Source organism: Sciurus vulgaris (assembly GCF_902686455.1).
Source record: "Sciurus vulgaris genome assembly, chromosome: 3".
In the NCBI taxonomy this organism is placed as follows: domain Eukaryota; kingdom Metazoa; phylum Chordata; class Mammalia; order Rodentia; family Sciuridae; genus Sciurus; species Sciurus vulgaris.
Genome location: NC_136463.1, coordinates 178,240,856 through 178,266,582, shown reverse-complemented (window position 1 = coordinate 178,266,582; position 25,727 = coordinate 178,240,856). Strand labels below are relative to the sequence as shown.

The 25,727-nt window shown below is 42.4% G+C and overlaps 2 protein-coding genes across 4 annotated transcripts in view; both read left to right on the top strand.

Annotated features, from left to right (window-relative positions):
• Positions 1–24,093, top strand: part of LOC306656994 (uncharacterized protein) — a 35,375-nt gene extending 11,282 nt beyond the window's left edge. The window contains exons 2-4 of one of the 3 annotated variants that reach the window (XM_079132659.1): positions 5,067–5,146; positions 17,772–18,000; positions 22,477–24,093. In XM_079132659.1, the coding sequence (XP_078988785.1) occupies positions 5,067–5,146; positions 17,772–17,989 (298 nt within the window). In that variant the 3' untranslated portion in view covers positions 17,990–18,000; positions 22,477–24,093. Of the gene's footprint in view, positions 1–5,066; positions 5,147–15,192; positions 16,707–17,771 lie in introns of those variants that run through there. The other 2 variants (XM_079132658.1, XR_013762691.1) reach the window with 2 other exon arrangements.
• The window catches only part of LOC306656996 (uncharacterized protein), a gene marked incomplete at its 5' end in the record, with an annotated part of 173,356 nt that overhangs the window by 133,084 nt on the left and 14,545 nt on the right, over positions 1–25,727 (top strand). The window lies entirely within an intron of this gene.

The window sequence follows — 25,727 nt, the reverse complement described above, 5'->3', positions numbered from 1 at the left end:
CCTCTCTTTACATCCATTTACACTCACACTACTTATAACATTACCTTAAACTTTCTTCTACATACTTTGAGAACCACGTCAGACTGTAATCATTTTTGTTTCAACAGATTAACATAATTTAGAAATCTCAAAAGGAAAACCTATTTTATTTACCCACAATTTTGTTTCCTATATCTCTTCTTTCTTCCAAAAGTTCCATGGTCCCTTCTTTTGTCATTTTTTCTCTACCTAGAAAACTCCATTTGGTCATTCTTTTAGAGTTGATCTGTTAGAAATTGCTAATTTTCCTTTCTGAAACTGTTTTGATTTCTTCTTTATTCCTAGAGGATATTTTTGGTGGGTATAGAATTCTAAGTTGACAATTGGATTATATCAGTGCTTGAAAAATGTCAAGCCATTGCCTTCTATCCTCTATGGATTCTGGTGAAAAATCTTTTTGCCATCGGAATTATTCATCTCCTATAGACAAGATGTCCCCCCCCCCACACACCTCCATAGTTCAAAATTGTTCCTTAGAGAGGCTGAGGAGAGTAGCAGGGGAGAAGATATAGGGAAAGGCTGGCCAACCTATCCTAAGTTATAGTTAGATAGAAGTAAGTTCTGGTGTTCTGTTGCACGTAGAATGATTGTAAGCAATGATAATACACGATGTATTTCAAAAAAGCTAGAAGAAAGGATTTTGAATGTTTTTACTACAAAGAAATAGTATGTTTGAGGAAACAGATATGTTTATGCTGATTTGAACATTAGACAATGTGTACACGTTTCCAAACATTGTATGGTACACCATGAATAATGTATAATTTTTGTGTGTTAATGTTTAAAATATTTTTCTTTGTCTTTTGTTTTCAAGAGTGTAAGTAGGATATATCTCAGCATGAATTTCTTCAGTTTATCTAGTTTGCAGTTAGTCACCTTCTTGACTCAAGTTTTTGTTAAATAGGGGAAGTTTTCAGTCGTTATTCATTCAAATATTTTCCATCCCTGCCTTCTTTTTCCTTTCCTTCTAGCATTCTGAAGACCTAAGTGCGGTATCTTGTTTTATAATTCCCCGAGTCCCGAGGCTCTGTTCACTTATTTCAGTGTGCTTTCTATGTTCTGTCTTCCACCACACTGGTTCTTTCTTCAGTCCCTTCCATTCTGCTGTTGGACCCATGCATTGTGTTTTCTAAATTTCTGTTCTGACGTTTTTCAATTATAAAATATTCATTCAATTTTCATTTGTATTTTCTAATTCTTTGAAAATGTCTGTGTCTTTTCTTGGCCTTTCCACTCTTTCATTTGTTTCAAGTGTGTTTGTAAGTACTTGTTGAAGCATTTTTCTCATGCCTGCTTTAAAATCTTTGCCAGATAATTCTGATTCTCATCTCAGTGGTGGACTTATTGATTGCCTTTATTCATTCAATTTGAGGTAATCCTGGCTCTTGGAATGATGAAGTGTCTGGTGGGAACCTCTTCCTCGCAGATGGTGCCTTCCCAGCGTGTTCTCACATGGTAAAAGTGGTGAGAGAGTTCCCTCGGGTCTCTTTTTGAAGGCACTTATCACCTTCGTGAGGGCTCTGCCTCATGAGCTAATCACCCCTCAAAGGCTCTGTCTCAATGCCATCACCTTGGGGGTTAGATGTCAACATGGATTTTGCACCATAACAATGCTTAGCTTTTGTTAGCATGGTGGAGGGAGGACATGTTTTCTCAGTGGAGTTTGATGAGAATAGCAATTATTGTCCAAGAGGATTTTATTTTATTTTTTGTCTTGCTAGGTTGCCTCTTTCCTGGCCTTTGGCTAGTATGAGAAGGCTTTTCCTGGGAATATTTTTTTCATATGTTCCTGTTGGTACTTCAGGTTGCCAACTTCTTCAAGTTTGGAATATACATAAGACATAAAGAAGACCCAAGAGCCCACCAGTACATCATTCCTCAGGCCCCAGAATCCCTGTTAATTTGCCTTTTTCTATCTACCTTTCACAATCTTATGTCTGTTTATTATAATATCTGGACTTTTTAGTTGTACTTTATTGTAATATCTGAACTTTTTATTTGTACTTAGCAAGAGGAATAGGAAAAATATTGTATGTCATCTTCTCATAACCCCAAGATTGATTATTTATAAGGAAATAAAATGTTATAGTTTGTGTTAAAGACTTTGTCAATTCTACTCAATTTCATGATCTTCTTTCCTACCCCATGTATCTATCATTCATGTTAGTTTTTTTTTTTTTTTTTTTTTTTTTTTGGGGGGGGGGAGGTGTTTAGAACTTTATATTTATACGTAGTCATTGGGTTCATCTCAACAAACATCTATGTTAGTTTTTATTCTCATTACACTTAGATGATTATATGTTACACATAGTGGGTTTTGAGGTTCACAAATTTACATGTCATATCTTATGCAACAAATTACTCCAAAGTAGATAACTGACCTGAACATAGAACATACAACTATAAAATTTTATGAAGATAAATGAATTAATCAAAATATTCTTAGAAATGACACAAATAGCAATGATTCATGTAAAAAAATTAATAACTAGACCTCATCAAGATTAAAACTTTTCTTCTGTAAAAAATAACCTTAAGAGAATAAAAAAGAAAATAATTTCAAATCACACATCTGACAGAGGATTCACATGTAGATTATGTAAATAACTCAAAATTTAACAAGCTGGGTCGTGGTAGCACCTGCTTGCAATCATAGCACCTCCGGAGGCTGGAGCAGGAGGATCGTAAGACCAAGGCCAGCCTAGGCAACCTAGCAAGATCTTGTCTTGAAATGAAAAATAAAAGGTTCTGGGCATGTTGCTCAGTGGTAAAGCTCCCCTGGGTTTAATCCTCAGAGATGAAGGAGAAGGAGAAGGAAAGAAAAAAATCTGTTTTTTAAAAATGAGCCAAAGTTTTTAAACCTAAGAAGATACACAGATATACAGGCAGTAAAATATCGAATAAAACATGTTCAACTTATTAGGAATTAGAACAAGTCTAACTAAACCACCATGAAATACTGCTATGTACTAACTAAAAAGGCTAGAAATTCTATCAACCAAACCTGATGATGCCATGTACTGGCTAGGATGTAGAGGAACTGGAACCTCTCATACCGTCACTATGAGGAACTGCCTGGTAGTTTCTTGTAAACAATCCTTACCATAGGACATAGTAATCCCACTTCTACATTGTTACCCAAGTGAAACAAAAACTCATGTTTAGCTGGGCATGGTGATGTAATCCCAGCAGCTGGGGAGGCTGAGGAAGGAGGATCACAATTTGAGGCCACCCTCAGCAATTTAACGAGGCCCTAAGCAACTTAGTGAGACCTCGTCTCAAAATAAAAAATTTAATGGGGGGTGCAGCTTAGTGGTAAAGCACCCCAGGGTTTGATTTTCAGTACCAAAAAGAAAGAAAAGAAAAGAAAACTTAGGTTTACACAAATACCAAACACAAATATTTATAGAAGCTTTATACATAATTATCAAAAACTGAACATAAGGTAAATGTCTCTCAACAGACTATATCTGTTGTCAAAATTTAATATTACCTAACAATTAAAAGATGAACAACTGATACGTGTAGCAACTTGGATGGATCTCCAGAGCATTATGTTGGGTGAAAAAAGTTGGTCTGAAAAATGTTACATTTTATTTGATTCTATTTGTGTGGCATTCTGGAAAAGGCTTTAGTAACACATTACAGATCAGTGGTTGCCAGACAGTAGCGATCTGGGGATGGAGCAAGGTTTGATTATAAAGAAGCAGCACAAGGAAATTGGGGGGGCGGGTGATGAAACTGTTCTAGATCTTCATTGTGGAGGTAGTTATACAACTGTATACATTTGCCAAGACTCCTGGAACTGCTGACCAAGAAGAGGGGATTTTATTGCATCTAAAAAGTAAAGAAAACATGCATGCTATCATGCTATAATCATCTGTCTTCAACTTTCTTATGCATTCAACATTTTTTTAAATCCCTAGATCCATGTCTTGAAATTTTTTAATAGAAGAAAGCATTTCAAGTGCATGACTCTTAGGAATGGGGTTTAAAACTGCTAAGACTCTAGGGTCGTCTGTGCACTCCATACTTAAGTGAAAAATGTCATTAAGTGGAGCAGGTTCCTCTCCGTCCTCTGGGGAAGATCGCTTTGATGTGAAGGTTGTCAGAGGTCATCCATCACTAGCCATCGACTCTGATCTTTGAGTCTTTCATTCCCCAAAGTGAATTCTTCCAGGACTTATGTCAACACTAAATAAAGAATGGAGGGAGACTAGATTCTACATTTTCTCAAATTTGTTTTGGTCTGGTTTGATAAGGATCAAGTTTTTCAATACAGGCTACCCTGCAAAAAAAGCCAGGTAAGTTGTAGTCCTGTGCTATCACCATCACATAGTGGGCGACAGAGTTGCCTTCCTCTTTCATAAAATGTTGTGTTGTCTTGGGTTATTTTAAGTCTCTAAATTTATGGCTATAAAATAGCATCTGATCTTGGTTAAACCTCTGAAGTGTTCAACTATCCCTTTGGGGTTGTTGTTATTGTTGTTGTTAGTTGTACATGAGAGTAGAGTGTATTTCGACATATATGCACACATGGAGTAAACGTGCCATTCTTCTGGTTGTTCGTGATGTGGAGTCACACTGTCGTGTGTTCATGTGTGCTTATAGGAAAGGGATATCCGGTTCATTCTACAGTCGTTCCTATGCCTGTTCCCCCTCCTTTTCCTCCACTATCCCTTTTACTGCCTGATGTGGATCAGGAACTTGTGTTGGTGTCCTAAATACCCCTGAGAACAAGAAGGGTCTCCAGTTTACTGAGCGCCACAGCACAGCCGGGTGTCATGGAAGGTCAGTGGTGTGGGACGAACAGGAGAGCAGTCCATGGCCAGCGTGGGAGTGGAGGCCCGGGAAGGGCGAGGATGCCAACCTCCGCCCCACTGTGGCCCCTCTGTGCCGCAGGCCTGGTTCTGTTTTCAGTGCTTCGCCTGCTGTCCTTTCATGTAACTGAACAGGAAGCTACAGACTCAGTCCTACTAAAAAGTTCAGCACGTGGCCCCTCAAGCCTTCATTTCTTTATTTCGCAGAACCCAAAACGAAGGCATCTGGAACTGGAGGGCCGAGGGCTTCGGTGAACACACCGCTGTGAAGGCGTCTGCAGCAATGGGTAAGCATTCAGAGTCCGTCCGTTTGGGGTTTTTTGTTCTGTTCTGTTTTGTTTTTAAGTGGTGACAGCCTGGCTGAGAAACCTGTGCATCACGTTCTCCCACACTTTTTCTAAAGAGACAAAAGAAATAAACATTCTAGAAGATGATTTTAGAGAATGAACGTGCTGCCTACCCATTAATCACCACATGATTTGATGCCAGGAATGCTCATTTAAAAACCGTTAGCCCAGAAGTTTAAATGTCAAGGGAATTTACTGTGGTCAAAAGCAAGGGCCCATTAATACCATCTCACGTGCGTAGAAAAGCATAAAACCGTCACTCGGGATAAAACTCACCCGTCGAAATTGATACAATGTTGTATTTCTTGGGAATATATTCGTTAAAGACCCATGTGCTCTTGAACTTCAGTTAATCAGAACCCTTCTATTTAAATTTAAATAGGAAATTTTGTTTTTTGTAGCACTTCAATATCTATCGTGGAAACTTACTAAACTATCTAAGCTTTTTGACTTTAAAAAAAAAAATTTAGAAACACATTTTAGGGTAAAGTAAGAAATACATGTTCAAGGGAGAATGTGGGCCTTCTCCAGAGGGAGAGACAGCCTTTGTGAACACAAGAATCCTCACAGTTGAGTTAATCCTTGAAGTCTGAGGAATTCAAATGTCCTGGATAATGAGCCAACTGCAGCGGATGCCAGGGTTGACCAGTACTCAAAACTTGGAGGGAACCCTACAAAATCCTTTTGGAGAGATAATTCCTTATGGCAGCTATAAAACATTAAGTTCTCTCCTGTCCCAAGGATGTAGGCACACACACACACACACACACACACACACACACACACACACACACACACACAAGAAAGAAAAAGAAAAAGAAAAGAAAGAAAAAAGCAAAGGCAAACATGCACTTAATTGATTCTAACCAATTGAGATTTTGCTATCTTAGGAGGCAAATGCTCATGAGTAGATGCTGAATAATACAGTGAATCTCAAGGAAGAGTCCCCGCCAACTACTATTTAATGATGAAGGGTAAAAGATGAATTATACAGAGGGGAAACCTGGCAGGCACCTTAACCAAACGACCACCTCCCAGCCATGGGGTCAGTCAACAATACTTCCTGATAAGAACAGCTGAGCCCTGCTCTTGTGATATTCCCACCAAAAGTGTAAACTTGAACCTCGTCATGAGTAAACACCCACAAATCTGAGGTAGTTGAAAGGTGATCTACAAAATAACGGAACCATATTCCTTGAAAATTCCAGCATCATGAAAAGGACTTAGAAAGTTGTTCCAGATCCCAGGACACCTGAGACAAGATAACTGAAATCAAATGTTGGGTTCCTTTTACTACATTGGCATAAATGGTACCACTTTAATGAGCACTTAGATGAGATGATAGCATTGTTTCAGAGTTAATTTCCTGATTTTGATAACTGTCCTGTGGTCATATCAAGGGAATTCGTGTTCTCAGGAAATACAAACTAAGATATTTAGGGAGAAAAAGATCATCAAACATACAACTTATCCTTAGAGAACTTTCTGGTTGAAGAAAATGGTGTGTATCTTGATTATGGTGATGGTTAAGTAGTTACATGAACACTTTACATTTGTCAACGATCACTGAGTTTAAATGATAAATATTAGTATTTGTAACTCAAAGCTGTTTCTTTCAAAAAATGTTCATTTCAACATTATTCATTTCGGCTTTGTCAAATACAGTAGTTACTCAAGTATTAAGTCATATAAATTAACTTAATGCTTTTTATGTGTATGGTTTTATATTTATCTTTTGATTGATTGCCTACCTGATGCATGAAATTCAATAGATTGTCACTGGACTGTTAGAAATTCACTCTCTCCATTGCATGTTATTTTATCTCATCTGCTTTAGGAGTCTGCAATGAGGATTTTAGGTTCTTATGAAAATTTTGCTTGCTTTTTAAATATTTTCTTTTTTAAAAAATTCTTCCATTATTAAAGGATCTCTCCAACATAAAACAATACCTATATTTTGTATTTCATTAAAAAAAAAAAAAAAAGAAAGAAGAAAAGAAGCAGCAAAGGGGGAAAAAGCACATTGGCTGCTTCAAAGAGATGAAAAACTAGGACTCTGCTCCTTTTTTATCCTAAATAATAGAATTTCAGTCGTTCTGTCTCACTGGAGCTTAGATAGTCGCCCAGCTTTGGACAGGCATTGTAAAATGAGCTGTTTCTGCGGTGATGAGATTCTGTTGCCTTTACATTGCATTACCAAAGCCTGAAAGAAAGGTGAGCAGCAAGGGTAGGCAAATAACACAGAAATTGGTGCTCACACCTCAGGAATGAAAGGCTGAAAGTACAAGAAACAATTTCTACCCACACAGGAATTTGGACCAACCCATGTGAGTGAGGCAGGATGTGGCCAATCCAGGGGTCAGAGTGTAACGGAGAAGTCCACTGAGACGGTGGTGGCTTTCACTCATGCTGGCTCTACCAGACTGCCCAGATGTCCTTGCACAAGACCCTTTTCTATGGCTCAGTTTCCTCATCTACAAGATGAGAAGTCTAAGTGGTTTTTTTTTTTTTTTTTTTTTTTTTTTTGGTGCTGGGGATTGAACTCAGGGCCTTGTGCTAACAAGGCAAGCACTCTACCGACTGAGCTATCTCCCCAGCCCCTCTATGTGTTCTTTATGACTGTCTAACATCTTATGATCTGAATCCCAGGATCTTTCATGTAGACCCCAGGCCTTTTTTACCCCTTAGTTCCTGTTATTTCTCTCACACAAATCTGACAATATTGTCAAATTCACAATATGGTCATATTCATTGTCTATAGTGCTCAATGGACATTCTTTGTGTAAAAGGAAATATTTAAATTATTTCCACAGTGCTTTTGGCTTATTGAGAGAGAGAAAATGTTTCTGTTTCTACTGCATTGCCGGGAGTACCCACAGTGCTGTCCATAGCACGTGGAGTAACAGGCTACAGAAGCAGCTAACAGGTAAAAATTCCTCATGTTTGGGCTGGATTGTGGCTCAGTGGTACAGCACTTGCCTGGCATGTGTAAGGCCTTGGGTTCAATACTCAGCACCACATATAAATAAATTAAATAAAATAAAAATTCATTGACAACTAAAAAAAAATTTTTTAAATATTTTTTTAAAAAGTCCTTCAGGCTTCTTTTTTTCTTCCCCTTTGCTGGAGATGGACACAATACCTTTATTTTATTTATTTATTTTATGTGGTGCTGAGGATTGAACCCAGTGCTTCACACCTGCTAAGCAAGTGCTGTACCACTGGGCTACAGCCTCGGCCCCCCTTTAGGCATTTCTAAGGAATAAAATTATTAGTACAGAGTAACATTTGTGTGAAGGGGCTACGGATTCTCTAATCCCCATTTATAAATTAGCAAATTCCAAGTGTAAAAATGACTTGCTTAACATGAGAACATTCTTTTCTTAGAATATAATTTAAAAATGCATAGAAAGAACCGTTCCAGCCAAAGCATGAGGCCATTTGGAATTCCAGCTTCCAAATCACTTGTGGTGGAAATGGTTGGTTTAAACCTAACCCGGGTTCTGAAGCTGGAAAGTGCCCTGCTTGAACTAAAGCATTGGAACAAATATTTCTGCCTTCAAGAGAGATTCATCTGGACTGATGAGAGAATGAAAGAAGTAACCCCCATCCGCCCTTCTTGAGACAGGATCTTGATAGGCTGGCATCTAACTCAAGATCTCCTGCTTCAGCTCTCCAGTAGCTGGGGTTATAGGTGCACACCACAGCATCCAGTCAAGAAGTCACTTTTTATCCCCGATGTTGTCATTTGGTCGGACTAACTCAGGACTTGTGTGTCAAGCTGTCATCCTGAGAACAATAGTGTTCCAGTTTTTCTGTGCTATTATAACAACATATGACAGACTGGGCCATTTATAGAGATCAGAACTTATTGGCCCACAGTTCTGGAGACTGGGAAGTTCAACATCAAGGTGCTGCATGTGGTGAGGGCCTTCTTGCTCTATCCTCACATGGCAGAAGGTAAAGAGATGGTGAGAAAGAGAAAAGTGGACCAAACTCACCTTTTATAGCAAACCCACTCCCAGGATAAGAGCTTTAATCTCTTCATGAGGGTAGATTCCTTATGGCCCAATAACCTCTAAAAGTTCTCACCTCCTAATTCTGTTACATAGCAAATAAATTTCAACATGAATTTTGGGGAGCACAAAGATCTGAACTCTACCTAGCAAATAACCATGAAAAAGAGAGGTGTGCAGAATAGAGATCCTGTGAGCAAGTAAGCAGAGACATGCTGTGTGTTCTAGCCCCTGTGAGAGAATGACAATCTAAATTGGCTCATTCAAGGTTCTGAGATGTCCTGCAATCATTAAAATACATTTAACTTTGACATTAACAGTATTTAATTTGAAACATTTATATCCTAAACACTTCTTCCACATAAGCCCTTCCTGTTCTGCAGAATACGGTTTGGGAAACTCAGTATAGGGTTAATTTTAATGAAAAAGTGTGCAGAACAGAGCCAGGTACTGACTGAGCTAGCTCCGTGAGTACGTCACTCATACACTTTGTTGGCAGAGCAGAAGTCGACCTCGGACACAGGGCAGCCATCAACCTGGGAGCACCTTTCAGCATGGGCAGAGGAAACGGTTCAACAAGCTACGTGGATCCTTTGAAGTAGGAAATGGTTTGGGGACTGGATGAGATGAGGGTAAACAAAAAAGGAATATTCCCACCCTTTCTTGGGACAAATTAACCCCAAATTGAGGCTCCGAGCTATAGAACTTCACCTGAAAATCTGATCTGAGACACAGTTTACTTTCATAATGAAGCTCCCAAACTCCAGGGTCCAAATTTGGCTCAGTCACTAGCTAGTTATGTGACCCTTGTCAAGTTATTTAACATTCTATGCCTTTGCTTCCTCGTTGTATAATAGATATGAATCAATTTCTTTTGATTGTTAGAAGGATTAAATGAAATATAAGTTAAGAGACTTAGTCTAATACCTGGAACAAATTAAAGCACTCTAAACAAAGTTAGAGACTGTTGTCACCAATGGCAAAAATACAGCTAAAAAATTAAGTCCATGAACACCAGCAAATGGTAGCATCAAAAGTCCATCCACCTTGAAAGCACTATGGCGTTTCCTCAAAAGATTAGGAATGAGACACAGCTGTCCCATTCCATGATACTTATCCAAAAAAACTAAAATCAGCATACTGTAGTGGCACATGCATACCAATGCTCATAACAGTACAATTCACATAGCCAAGTTATGGAACCAATAGAATTGATAAAGAAAATGGGGGTATATACACACAATCGAGTTCTACCCAGCCATAAAGAAGAAAGAAATTGTTTTGGTAAATGGACGGAATTGGAGAACATTATGCTAAATGAAATAAACCAGACTCAGAAAGTTAAAGGTCAATTTTTTTTTTTCCTCTCATATGTGGAAGTTAGAAAAAGTGAGGGGACAAAAGGAATAAAATAAGGGATCTCATGACAATGGAAGGGAGACCAATAGAGTAGAGGAAGGGGATCTAGAGGGAGGAAGCAAGGAGGGGAGGGCATGCGGAAGTACTGGGAAGTGAAATCGACCAAATCACTCTGTGTTCATGTGTGAATGTAGGACGAGTCCCACTTTTATATATAATTATAATGCACTAATTAAAAATAATAATAGAAGAGAGACCAGTAGAGTAGAAGGAGAGGATCGGGGGAGGGGGAGGGACCACAAATAAAAACCACAAAATAGTGAGTGGCAAGAGTACCTTCTGTATTGGAGAGAATCTTTAACTAGGACCCAAGCTCTTTTGTCCAAACAGTGAAGAAAGTAGGAAAGAAAGTCACAATTTCATGAAACAGTGCCTGAACAGTGCCTGGGAAAAAAAAGTATCTTGTATATCTTATATTTAAAATCTTGGTTCATAGTCTACGAATTAGTTTCTAGGAATTATATTAAATTCTTAATTTTATTTAAAAGGAGTTCAGAGGGCTGGGGATATAGCTCAGTTGGTAGAGTGCTTGCCTTGCAAACAGAAGGCCCTGGGTTTAAGGAGGAAAGGGACCATGGGATGGGAAGTGGGGAAGGAGAGATGTACTAGGGAGTGATATTGGCCACATTATATTGTTACATTGTGTGCATGCACTACTATGTAACAAGAAATCCCACCATTATATACCACCATAATGCACAGATTTAAAAAAAATTAAAAAACAGTCATCTGTTGTGTGATGGGTATAAAGTTATGGCGATCTGTTGTGCAGCCATATGAGTACTTGACACTGCCAAACAGTACACTTAGGATAGTAAATTTTATGTTCTGTGCTTTTTGCCACCATTGAAAATGAAGACAGAGGAGAGTTCAGTCTGTGTTTTGTGGGACTGCACTGGGGACTCCTTCAGGGTAGACAGTGAAGAGCCACACACAATGGCCTGCTTCCTTCACTAGGGACAGAGGTTATGGGTGGACACTGGATGGCTTTAGAAAACCTTTAGAGCGTTCAATCCCAACGCTGCAAAAGAAGGAGGGAGGAAACAAAGAAAGGAAAAAAGAGGAAAGAAGGACAGAAAATCTTTTGTTCCACTTAAGAGTTAGTAAGAAATTGACTAACTCATGGGTTGGACGCTGAGTGGGCCCATCTGAAAGTAACATTTTATAATTGGGGAATATCCAAGATTGAACTCGAGTTTTTTTCCTTTTTCAAAACTGTTCCCCCAGTTTCCCACCACCCACATTCACCTTTGTACCTAAACCAGAGCCCGAGGGACAGTGAGCTGATGAATACATAACAGTCAGCAAAGGGCTGGGGATATAGCTCAGTTGTTAGGGCATTTGCCTTGGGCCTTGGGTTCAATCCGCAGCACTGCAAAAAAAAAAAAAACAAAAAACCACAGTCAGCAAACCCGAGCAGGAAAAGTGTACCTGTGTGCAAACAAGTTTATTAAATTTCTTACTGATAGGACTAGGGATGTGGTGCGGTGGTAGAGTGCTTGCCTAGTATGTGCAGTGCCTGGGTTTGATCCCCAGCACTGCAAAAAAATATATAGATTTAGATATAGAAATATAGATTAAAAAGGTATAGCATGCCATTTATAAACAAAAAGAAGAAACAAGACAGGAATCTTTATTGTAAATTTCCTTACAGCAAGTTCCCGCTTACAGAATGCTTTCAATGGTTTTTACTGAACTCTTGTAACTATAGCCATTCTGTGGAGCTGCCGATAAGCGAGTGTGGTTTCAGTATGAATGTGGGTTGCCATTTTAGCTTGTAATGATGAATATGAAGCAAGGGAGATGTATGTTGGAACTTTATTCATTCATCAGGAATGCAAGTGACTTTTTAACTGAATCAGAGAATAGATTTTGAATACTGGAAGGATATTTCAAGTTTTATGCTGTTCACAGCGTAGGGACTGCAGACAAGAAACCCATGAAAGTTAAATTCACATTATTAACATTTTCTCTGTTGCTTTCTGAAGTCCGACAAACCAAGACCATTGGGCAAAATAATCACAATGATGCAGCAGTAACAATGAAAACAAAACAATGAAGACCTCCATTTTATTTGCTTGTATGTGCAACACACACGCTGCTCGCTGCCTGAGAGCACTCTGCCTTCTCTTTCAGAGCACACTGGGGTGGCAGGCTTTTCCAGGAAGCCTCTTTCTGACATCCCCAGACAGAAAGCAGCACCCCCAGCTTGGGGTATCTGCTGCCGCCTGTCAGCACAGCTATTTCTCTATTTGTTAATGTGACTTTCGCCTTCATTAAACTGGTCAACCCAAATTCCCTAATCCATGTACTGACCTCCATGCAAACATCATTTCCCCAGTTTCCCTGACCTTCCCAAGAAGCCCTCCTATCCCCACCTGTCACTCTCTGCTGCACCACCCTGCCCATTTCTTCCAGAGCGCTCTTCTTCGCAACCTGTGATTATCTTATTTTAGTTTTGGGAAGAATCCATCCTATTCAATGTGGGTGAGACTGGTAGTGAGTAAGTAGAATGAGAATGCACTGAAATCCAGGAATCTCAGTAAGTGACATATTTTTGTGTGGAGACATCAATGAATGCACATTCCTTTGTGCATTAATCCAGGCCATCACCCCGAGTCTGAGTCTGTGGGTGGGAGTTGGGCATTGTCCTTTGTGCATAAACTACATCCATAGAGAATCTTCTAAAATTTCTGGTTTCAGTTTCTTTAAAGTGCAACATGAACATAGGAACCTTGTAAAGCAAGTTAATTTTTTTTTTCTTTTTCTGTTACTATTAGGTCTTGCCCACACCTAATTCAACGCATTGTTTAGGATCAACCTACCATTATCAAATCTCCCAAAGCCTGCAATTTAGTTGTTGCTTTTACAACAAACATCTTATTTGGGAGTAATTTTAGATTTTGAGATAAGTTGCAAAGATAATTCAGAGAGTTCATCCCTGAATTATCCCATGCTCCCCGTTGTTAACATCTGTTGCTAGGGCACATTCACCAAAGCCAGCATTTATCAAACCAACACTGGTGTATTATTATTAACTAGACCCAGTCTTCATTTGGATTTTATATCCTTTTCCATGGTCCTCCTTCTCTCCCAGGATCCAACATCTGAGTTCCACATTGCATTCAGTTGTCCTGTCTCCCTGTCTCCTCTGGTCTGAGACAGTTTCTCCACCTTGATGTTCTGGACAAATACCTGCCAGATGTCTGCAGACTACCTTGAGTGTAGGGTTTTCTGATGCTTTTCTCCTGATCAGACTACTAGGGACTTGGGGAACGAATAGCACCGAGGGTACGTACCTGTCCCACGTGCTACCTACTTGTGTCACTGTTGAAAGTAACTTTCCTGGGCTAGGGATTTGGCTCAGTTGGTAGAGTGCCTGCCTCATAAGCACAAGGCCCTGGGTTCAATCCCTAGCACTGCAAAAAAAAAAAAAAAAAAAAAAGAGAGTAACTTTCCCATACCTGGTTTTTCTAAAAATCATGCTCATCCTTTTAGTACATTTTCCAGTTTACACACTATTTCATCATCCAGTGATTGGAAATACAAATACAAATGGCCTACCCAGGGTTGGGGGCCTGGTCTGGGCAGGTCTCACCTGGGGAAGCAGAGTGTTTGGGAGTTGGGCCATCAGCCAGATAGGACAGGGGCATCCGTCAGTGGGTCTTGATGGAATGGAAACAGTGGCTACTCCAATATTATAGTGATGGGGAAGCTAAATGAGAATTATGGTTTACATAGAGATTGGCAGTACAAATCTCTCCTTCTTCATAATTCTGGCCAGTGGGGCTTATCTCACTCCACCCACTAGGAACAGTTCTCCCCTCTCTGGGTTCTGTTCTTTTGTCTCCATACCCAGAGTTCTTTGGACCCAGGAATAAACAGTTGACTCCACCATTCCTGTCATTTCACAGAAGGTCCTTCCTCCATTGCCGCACCTCCTGTTCTCCGACTGGGTCATAAGTGAGTTCAAGGATAGGCGACCCAAGCTTTAAGACCTAATAGTGCCCGAATCATAGTCACAAACGGAGTTGGCTTAGGCTGAAGCTTCACCATCTCTCCCAAACCCAGGAGCCCATTCAAACCATGAATCTACAGCCATTTGTTTTGACAAAGTAAAGCTCAAGCTGACGTGTTTGTAAAGAGTTAGCAATGTGAACCCTTTAACATGGAAGTACACATTGAATGTTAATATAGAAGAATATGTCAAATGTTGGGTTGAATATATAATTTTAATATATATAAAACAAGATGTCATAGCTTACAAACATTTCTTTGAGGAGGCTTTTCTCCTGGGCTGGACTGACTGAGATGTCCTAAAACATAAGTCCAGCAGTAATTGGACTGGAGATGTCTTCTGTTCCTGTAGATCTGCTTAGCACAGAGAGGTGCTCTTTACTGACTCAGGAATCTCAAGTTGAACTGAAAATTTTCTTGGTGGGGGGAGCTACTTCCAACACTTCGAGCACCAAGAGTTTAATGGCTTGAATGGTTCATATGGGGCAAGGGATGGGGCAGCAGGGGACAGCAGGTCCAGGACTGCTGCTCTGACCCCTTGCCAACCAGCCCAATTCCTGAAGTGATCAGTCATCTTTTGTCTGGGTTATGAATATTTTACTGAGCCTGATCTTAAGCATTACAATGTTAAAAAAATAATGCTAATAGGAGAATTTTTAGAGCAGTGAAACGGATTTGTGTGATACTACAATGGACATATGGCAACCTACATCTGTCCAGATCTGTATGGCCTACCCCACGGGTGAACCCTATACATGCTGTGGGCTTGGGTGACGACAGGTCAATGTAGGTTCACTGTAACCAATGCACCCTCTGGTGGGGGGGTTCGCTGGTGGGTCAGGGTTATGTGGGGAGATCGGGAATGTGGAAACTCAATCTGCCTTGAAATTTTGCTGTTACTACAAAATTGCTCTAATATATAAAGTCTATTAAGAAAACCAAAAATAAATTTTAAAAATGCCTTTACTAAAATTATTGCTTGGCTTAAAGGCATCTACCATAATTTTTCTTTCTCTGCTGCTGTCAGAACCCAGGGGCTCTCTACCACTGAGTTACACCCCAGCCCTGTTTTAATTTTGAGGCAGGGTCTTACTAAGTTTCCAGGGCTGTCCTTGAACTTTTGATCCTCCTGCCTTGTCCTTCCTAGGTGCTGGGTTCACAGGTGTACACCACTGTGCCAGCGACTATGATTTTTTCCCTAAGGAGTCCCACGGTATCCTGTTCAATTTGGAATTTCATGTTTTCCTCCACCCTTCCAGCCCAGACTCCCTGTACCTGGGAGGAGGTGGCGAGGGACAGTTACTACGCGGGAGTCGTATTACCACAAACACTTCAGCTGCAGTTCGGATGATCCCAGGAGTTTACATGAGTTAGTCCTTTGGGACTGCCATCCATTGGGTGGCTTAGAAAACAAATATTTCTTTCTTGTAGTTCTGGAAGCTCGGTAAATTTGGTAACTGGTGAGAGCCTGCTTCCTGGTTTAGAGACGGCCTCCTTTGCTGTGTCTTCACATGGCAGAAAGGGAGCAAGACAGGGCGGGACGCTGATCCCACTAGGGACTAATCCCATGATGGAACCCTCATGACCTCTTGAAGGCCCCCTCCTAATCCCATCCTATTTGGGATCAGAATCTCAACATGCAAATTTGGGGCACAGGGCTCATCAACGTTCAGCCCATAACATCACTTCACCCAAGTCCCTTCAATGGCAGGGACTGAGTGTGCTTTGTCTGGCCCTTCCTAGAACCTACCACGGTTCTTGGTACACATATTTGCTTAATGTGTGCTGAGTGAATGGAAGACTGAATGAACAACTGAGAAGAACATGGAGATTAAAGAGTAAGGAATTTGCCAGAGAGAAAAGGACAGAAAGATGGAAAAACTTGTACTTTCAGTACCCTTTCTTCTGCTTCTTAGCAGCTCCTGTGGGACCAAGGGCAGGGAAGGCGTCAGGAAGCCTCACACCACGTGTCGCCAACATCGTCAGGGTGACCCCAAGCCTTGCCGCCGACTCAGCTCATGGAGCAGATCCTTGCTTGGGAACATGAGGTCAGAAGCTGACATTTCAAACAGTCATGGCTTCAATAACCCCAGGAATTTCAGTATCCAGAAATAAAGGGAAAAGAGAAATTGGGCGTGAGTCTGGGTGGTCAGATAGAGCCACAAAAATGCACCCGAGAAGACCTCACACAGAAGCGGGGTCTTGAAATGCCTATGTAATGATGAACACATACGGTTCAGAGCCATCTGAACCTTCAACCTTGAAATATGGCCTGACCAGAGCGGGGATCATCAGAGGGCTGGCTCCATCCAGCTCACAGACAAAAATGTCTAGTCTAGGTATTTTCCTTTTTCATTTGGATTAGTCGCCAAGATTTAGAAATTGGGAACTTTCAGATGAAATCTGGATTTCCGGCTTATTGTGAAAAGCAGAAGATTTGGGAACTGCAACAGTTGGCCTGCATTTCCTCAGGGCTGCAGTGATTGGGGGTGTGATTGGGGGTGTGGGGGAGATGTTCCCGCCACCTGAGGGCTTCACCTCCGACCCAGCAGCTTGGCCTGGGCTCTGCAGCCCCTGCTTCCTGGGCACCACCCAGAAGGGACCTTGGTGGGCATGGAGTTGGTTGTGAGAGCTGCCTGGTGTGACACTTTCCTGCAAGAAGGAAATGAAGCTCACGAGTCATTCTTTTTAATAGAACTGAAGTTTCCTGGCACCTCTGGATCATAAGCTCCAAGAGAGAAGGTCACAATACTGTCATTGTATTGGGTGATTTAAAGATACGAGAGTTAGTTTTATAAATAAGACCAATTGTTCCTCTCTTTGCTCTGGTCTGTTTGACCCGTTCCAAATGACAGGAGAATGGCTTCATGTTTATATCACATGCATATGGGGGCCAATGACCAAACGAAGGTAAGTTTCTTCCACCTTTATGAATGATTATCACTTTACCATAACTCAAATTAAGGACATAAGGCTGCGAGAAATGGTCTAAAAATTGGCTGAATTATGAAATTTGTACTTATTTGAAATAGCATTTCCTGGTGACATTTCCCTTCCAGCTGCCTTGGCATTAATGTAAGAATTATTTATGACTCGGCATTTCCCCACAACAGCTGCCCACAGGTCAGAGCAGGAACTGAAGAAAATAAAAAGCACGCTGTCTCTGCCCACGTCAGCACTCCTGGCCAAGGAGAGGCAGCAGGCTCCCGGTGGAGGGCAGGGTATGGGATTCACTGTGCCAACTCGGGCTGAAATTCTCTCTGTGGAATGTTCCAGCAACAAGACCTCAACACAACCGTCTACACCAGAGGTCAGCAAGCCACCTGTGTGAAGGGCCAGCTAGTGAGTATTTCTGGCTTGTCTCACCACATATCCCCCACATAAGCACTGTCGCCACTACTCAACTGGTTTAAGTGTAGAAAAGTCCATGAGTCTACACGGGCTGCCATCAGAAAGCACTACGGACTGAATGCCTCCAACAGCAGACATTTACTTCTCACGGTTCTAGAGGCTGGAAGTCTGACATCAAGGCGGGGTGGGTTCTCCTGAGGTCTCTCTCCCTGGCTTGCAGGTGGCCATGGTCTTGCCCATGAGTGTCTGTAATAATTTCCTCTTCTTTACAGGATGCAAATCCTGTTGGCTTAGGACCTATCGTATGATCTCATTGTAATTCAATCACCTCTCTGAAGACTATCTTCATCTCTAAATACTGTCACATTCTGAGGTTTTGGGGCTCGGACTTCAGCATATTAATTTGAAGAAAATTATACTAATAATATTACACTTACTATATTATTCATGTGTCCCTCAGGTTTCACGGGTTTAATCCCTAAATTCATATGTTAATATATTTGGAGGCGGGGCCTTTAGGAACTGATTAGGTCACCAGGGCTTTGCCCTTGTAGATGGATTAATTCAATCACAGACTAATGGGTTATCAAGGGAATGACTTTGTTACAATAGTGAGACCTGTCCAGCATGCTTGCTTTGTCTCACCACGTGATGTCCTCCGCCACTTCATAATGCAGGACCAAGGCCTTCACCTGAAGCCAAGAAAATGTAGTCCTCATACTGTTGAGCTCCCCAGCCAGAAACAGGAATTAAATAAGTCTTTTTTTTTCTTGATAAATTAACCAGTTCTAGGTATTTTGTTATAGCAACAGAAAACAGATAAGGCAGTAGTGTATACTGGACATTTACTAAGAGAGTAGATGTTAGGCACCATAGACATAATCACACATCCTGTGAGATGATGGATACATTAATTTGCTTGACTATAAAAATCATTTCATTGTGCGTATGTATGTATATTATGTTCTACACCCTAAATATATATAATTTTGAAAATTAGGGTAGGTAAATTAATAGGTATACCTGTGTTCTGAAGAAATCTTGTTTACAAAACAGGATCCTGCCAAAAGAAAAAAGAAAAGAAAAACAGGCCCCTGGCCAGGTTGGGCATGTGCACCCAGGTTTGCAGACTGCCGGCTGACACTGTCCCCATTCCCTGACTTCCCTCAGCTCCCCACCCAGCTCTCACCTGACACTCAGTCCACCTAAAGACCTTTCCCCAAGGTCACCAGGGGCCTCCCGCTGCCAGTGCATCCCTGTGACCTCCTCTCTTGCCTGGAGCAGAGTCAGTCCAGTGAGTCCCACACAGGTGACTCACTGAGCTTTCCTTCCCTAAGCTTTGGCTGCCCCCCTCCCCTGCATTTCTTCCTGTTTCTCTGCCTGCTCCTTCCTTCAATTTTTGCTGGCACCTGCTCCTCTTCCGTGCCACCAAATGGTAGGCTTCCTGAAGGCCCAGTGCTGGGCTCCCCTCCCTTCTTGCTGTATGATTTCTTCTAAGGTAGTCTCATCTTCACCTCTGATTTCACTCTAAGGCTGATGACTTCCAAGGATAGAGTTCCAGCCCATACCTCTCTTCTGAGCTTCCGTCCCTGAACCTAACTACCTCCTTTCCATTTCCTCTGGTCTGTGTTCCTAGAATGTTTGTCTTGTGAGTTCTGGTTATTTACTATTTGCTTTTCTTGGACTACTATAATCTTCAGGGTAAATTTAGTTCCTCAGGCTGGTCTTCCCTGACCTGCTTCCTCAATCTGGGGGACTCTCACCTGCTCACTGAACATACTACATTTCTCCTTCATTCTTTGCAGGTCCCAGAATCTTAGCTCTCTGGGGTTCTCTGTTCTCCAGTGGACAGTAATCCCAACAGGTCTTGTGCTTCTTTCTGTGTCTGAGCACTTGACACAGACCCTGGCATAAATGACCTCAATAACACACATGACTGATCAAGGAACTTTAAGTAAATAAGTTAAACCCTTGGGGACACTGAGAATTTTTTAACCTTAGTTCAGAGCATTTTGTGTGGAGTTGTGCTTATTTAGTGTCAGTTATGACCCTGAGGAAGCATTTCCCAGTTTATATGTATGTCCTTGGCTTAAAATGAGGTTATACCTCCTAAACCCATCATTAGTTGAAAATAGAATTTGAAGATACATTTGAAGCATCTAATGTAGCAAGTACCTAGCTACCTTAAATGTGCAGCACACCTACATCCGCCTACAGCTGGCCATTGTGAGAGAGCCTCATAATTCACATCACCAGTGGCTTTAGTGAGCTTTTTCGCTGCTGTGACTAAAGAACCTGACCAGACCAACTACAGAAGAGGAAGGGTTTATTTGCGGGCTCACAGTGTCAGAGGTCTGAGTCCATAGAAGGCCAGCTCCGTTTCTAAGGGCTCTACGTGAGGCAGAACATCATGCTGGAAGAGTGTGGCCGAGGGAAGCAGCCCACACTATGATCAAGAAGCAGAGAGAGTTCTCCACTTGTGAGATATAAATATATACCCACAGCTATGCCCCAATTCCCACCTCCTCCAGCCACACCTTACCACTTCAGTTACACTCAATTAATTCCCACCAGGGGCTTAAATCACTGATTGGGTTAAAACTCTCAGAACCCAATCATTTCTCCTCTTAACCTTCTTGCACTGTCTCACACGTGAGCTTTTAGGGGAACAGCTCACATCCAAACCATAACACCAGTCCAGGAAAACATCAAAATTCAGAATTCTGAGTATGCTTTTCACTAGAATGCATGTCGCCTGCACAGCATTGAATCAAGCTGAGGATCATCTTTCTATATTTTTGCCATCCCTCCGATTTTCCTAAATTCTATCTGTGTAAAAAATTGAGATAATTCTAAGAGTGAAACATACTCCCCTCCTAACAGTCCTTTAATTTTTGTGGATGACTGAAGGAACAGGTTATCCTGGTTCACACCCCAGCTCAACTATTTGCTAAGCATGTGATCTTGAGTAAGTCACGTGACCTCATCTGTTACTCATTAGATTCTCCACATACCTGTGTTGAATGTGTAAGTGTGAACAGGGCCTGAAACAGTGCCTGGCATTAGTAGAGTTTCCTTAGTCATTTAACAAATCTTTTTTTGTGCCCACAAATAAGAGAGTTCTGTTTCAGGCACTGAGGATACAGCAAAAAGCAAATTAGAAATATCCTGTGCTCAGGGGGCTCACATACTGCAGGAGAGGGGGTGGGACGCAGAGATGGGGGGACAGACAGCAAAGATGAATAAAGACAGGTGAGAGCATACAGGTTAGTGACAGAGAGTAGAAATGGTGACATTTTAGCTATGGGGGTCAGGGAAGCCTCCCAAGCAGGCGAATAGAAGTAGGATCCACAAGCACTCCATTCCTTCCTTCCCTTCCTCCTCTGCTCCACTGCAGGAAGGAATCCTAATCCCCATGGTTACCATGGGGAATGGCTCACTCCAGCTCCTTGCTGTTCCACCCAGCTGGGAGTTCAATGTCAAGGTCTTGGGCTTCAGTTTCTTCTTTACTAATAGCTAATGTGCAAACTTCTGTGTAATGTAAAAACTTCTGCCTGGGGAGCAAGTATATAAAAATAAAACCTCAGGAAATCCCCACATCTCCTTCCGGTGGGTTTGAGGTAGGAACTGGTCGTGGTTTCGCCTGGGCTCGCTGATGTACAGAAAACCAGATGTATCAAAAGGCAACCAGAATGGAATAACCAGAACCTGAAGACCACAGCAGGAAACCTCCAGGATTACAGAGGTGCCAGGGGTCTAAGAAGACAGGATGGCCAATTTACCTGTGTCCTGATGGTGTCTGCTTGTCTTTCCAAACTTGTGACTTCTTACAGAGCAGGAAAGGCTGTGTTATTACCCTGGGAGATTGGACTTAATAAAATTCTGAAGACATAATATCTGTGACTCAATACTATCTCCCAGTAGGCCTCACATACTTTCCTCTGTTTGGTTCATCGGAAAGAACGAGGAGGAAAGAGACAGGAAGAACCCAGACATATTCCGAAGCATTAATAAAGCCAAACAGAAGGCCTTCCCTCCTTTCTCAAGAATCCTTTTTAGCCACACGGCTTACAGCAAGCGGGAGGTGGGTCTCCATCACAGGAGACACATTTGGCTGCCTGGGGCTACCAAGAATTGTCAACCTCTAAATAAAGCATTCAGTGAGATAAATGGTTCAACTGTGAAAAGCAGCTGAGAAATTAGTGAGGGTGTTGATACATTAAGATTTAGGAAGCTGAGGTTTTTTAGAAGCTTTTGATTGGTCACTGAGTCCCAAGTCCTTACAGTTTAGTAACAACCCACACAGCCAAGGGGCATGTGCATAAAAATGACTGAATAGGCTGAAGAGGAAAATTTACACACTGATATGCTTCTATGCCTGGGGCAAATCCCGTATGGCTGAAACCCAAATGTTTCTGTGTCCACGTATCAAAACTAATTCAGCCACATTTGATTTTTTTTTTGCAGTGTTGGGGATCAAACCCAGGGACTTGGGCTTGCAATGCAAGCACTCTACCAACTGAGCTATCTCCCCAGTCCTCAAGCCACATTTCTATTTTCTTTCCTTCTTTCACCTTCCTTCCATGCTGGGGATGGAACCCAGGTCTCATGTATCCTGAGCTACACCTCCACTCCCCAAAGCACTTTTGCTTTGTGCGGGAGTTGAGGCTGGTTGGCTTTGAACTTGCATCCTCCTGCCTTAGCCTCCTGAGCCACTGGGATTACAGGTGTGCACCACCACACCCAGTTCCCCAAAGCACTTAAGTCATTACACCAGCTGCTGTGGCTCCTATCAGCTCTAAGCTTCAGGAACCTACCAGATTTGTCCTCCTAGACCCAATCGCTTCCCTAGACCACACAAGGCCCCACGGACCAAGTGTCCTGTCTTGAAGTGTGGCCACTTGGATCTCCAACTACCTTGTTCCCTGGATCTAAAAAGACCTTGATTTACATTCTCTAGTCCCTCATTTTCAAGTTCTGAGGCCCCTTTCTTTCAGAGGGAAATAACCGAAAGCTTAGCGCAGGAATGAGGAATCAGAATCTGAGAGAAAAGAAGCCTGCTGCATCAGACTCCAGAGCATCTACAGTGTTTCCAGACTGATAACAAGTACAGACATATTTTTGTTTGAGTGATCTAACAAAAAAAAAAAAATTATGTAGTCTGGAATTGTGTTTTAATTGGGCAAACCATGTTAATACATTCAGTATATGTTTATGTATATTTAATCTATTGCTTTTCAGAATCCATCTGGATTTAGAAACTAGAAAAAGATGCTCTCAAAAGACATATGAAGGGCTGTGGGTGTAACTTGGTGGTAGAGTGCTTGCCCAGCATATGTGTTAATTTATTTAGAGACCAACTTTAGAAAGATGTGAGGCCTTAGTACAGGCTCTGCTGAGCAGAACCAAGTGATGAGAGGGAGAGGGCGGAGGCTTTTCCACTGTTTATGCATTTGAACCTTTTGACTTTTGTACTCTGTGCATGTTGCTTATTCAGAAATGAGTAACTTTAAAATTATGTGTTAAGAAAGATCTGTAATTTTTTTGTTGTTGTTGTTACAAAATCCCCAACCATTATTTTTCCTCTAAAGTAAGAAATGATTTCAAGGCCTGAGGAAAATGGTGAGTTAAGTTCTCTGACAGGAAAGGCAGTCTGGAGATATGCCTGATGGATAGAATGAAGAATCCTGGAAGAGACATGGTGCTGGTGACAAAGGAAGGTACGTCTGGCAGAAGTCGGACTGTTCACCAAAACTGAGGGAGAGCGACACTCAAAGCACTTGAGAACCATGTCTTCCTCCTTACTGTCAACCCAACCAATCACAGCAGTTTTTAAGTCATCACCTCCAACTTCCATGCTCATCCAACACATAGCAGGGTATTTTTACTTTCTTCCAAGTTAGCCAGGCATGATAGTGCATGCCTGTAATCCCAGCTACTCAGGAGGCTGAGGCAGGAGGATTGCAAGTTCGAGGCCAGCCTGGACACCTTCGTGAGATCTCGTCTCGAAATTAAAAACAGAAGGGACTGGGGATGTGGCTCAGTGGTAGAGTGCCCCTGGGTTCAATCTCCAGTTTAAAAACAAAACAAAACAAAACAAAACAAAAAAACAAAAAACTTCTGAGTTGATGGACATAAAATTCAAGAGTTCCACTTTCAGTAAGGGACATGGTGTTACTGGGTTTCATTTTTACAGTACACTGGTTCCCTGTGTCCAGTAATGACCCACGTGCCAGAGAACTGCAAGGTTAATGCCAGAACAGGAATTACAGGAGAAGGTCAGCTGCAGGCAGCAGAAGGGGGGCTTCCACCTGCCTGTTTGACAAGAGTGTGCTGAGGTTTAGGTATTAGGTCATGCCCCAGAGTTGTTTTCGCTGTACCCTCTAACCGTTTTTTGGGAAGCCACACACAGCTGCCAGTGATACACCCCAAACTTCAACATGTGGCCCTGCCAGGGCTGGGTATGGCAGGGCCCTGTGGGGTCTGTGATATCATTCAAGCAAGATAAAAACAGCTTTCATGGGGCAGCTTCATGGCTGTTACCATCTAACAGCAGGTGGTGTGTGTGGGGGCGGGTCCTTTACTAGACAGATGTACCCTTTTTGTTCCTCCTTCAAATCTCCATTTAAAAAATAGCCAATGGCAAGGCATGTTCTAGAATACTAAAAAGCCAGTCATGACATAATAGGTGGTGCTTTGGGCCTTGGGTAGCAGGGATCACCACAGCAGTGCCATGGGGTACAGGGATTTAGGTTCTTTCCAGCAGAAGAGGGGCCATGCCTTGCTCAGTGTGTTGAGTAAATTAAAAACAAAAACAAAACAGCGAGTGAGATCAGGCCAGCACAGAGACACCTCGATGGCAAACTCAGCCCTCCCCCACCATCCCCTTGGAGGCTGGAAGGCTGTTAGAATCACCGCTCTCCACTAGACAGTCAGATAAACTGGAACCAGATGGTATCTGTGAAAAAATGTGGCCCGCAGCCACGACTGCGGAGCCGAATGTGTTACTTGCATTCGCTTTCAGAATAAGAATAGATGGTGTAGTCATTGCGGTTGGGGACTGGCTCGGGGAGAAAAGAAACGGAGGGTGGACGCTGTGCCCGGGTCATTGATTCGTCTCCAGGCGGGCAGGGGCCTGGGCGGCTCCACACAGGGCTGCATTCTGAGCCCCAGGACGCGCGCCCGGGCCAGAACAAGCGCACCGGGGTCCATTTCCCTCCGATGAATGAGGGGCTTTCTCAGAGTAGGTTTTGTAAGCAGGGATCGCACAGTCGCTGATTCTCCGCATCTCAAAGGCTGGCTTTGCGGAATTTCCCCGCCGCGGACCAGTCTCCACGATAGTGATCACGAGCGCAGATTAGCTCGGACGCCACGGGCAGGAATTCCTGAGCTCCGGGCGGGATGTCTGCACGCTCCGGCTTCCCCTGCGGCCTGGGGATTAGGGTTTGGGGCTGCTCTTGCGCCTTCCAAACACCCTTTATTGATAATGCATCTTCGGTTTGGGAGACACGCCAGGCGTCCCTGGCGGAGGGAGACCGGTCCCCGCCCGGGTGCCGCGTAGGCTTGCATCGCCCTCTGGTGTCTGTGACGCGCTCCGCAAGACGGCTTCCCGCGTCTGCCCAAGCAGCTCCAGGAAGCCTTTTAACAGCCCTGGTTCAACCATCGAACAGGAACGGAGGGTGTTCTCCGAGCGATTCCACGTTAAAGTGTTGCCTTTC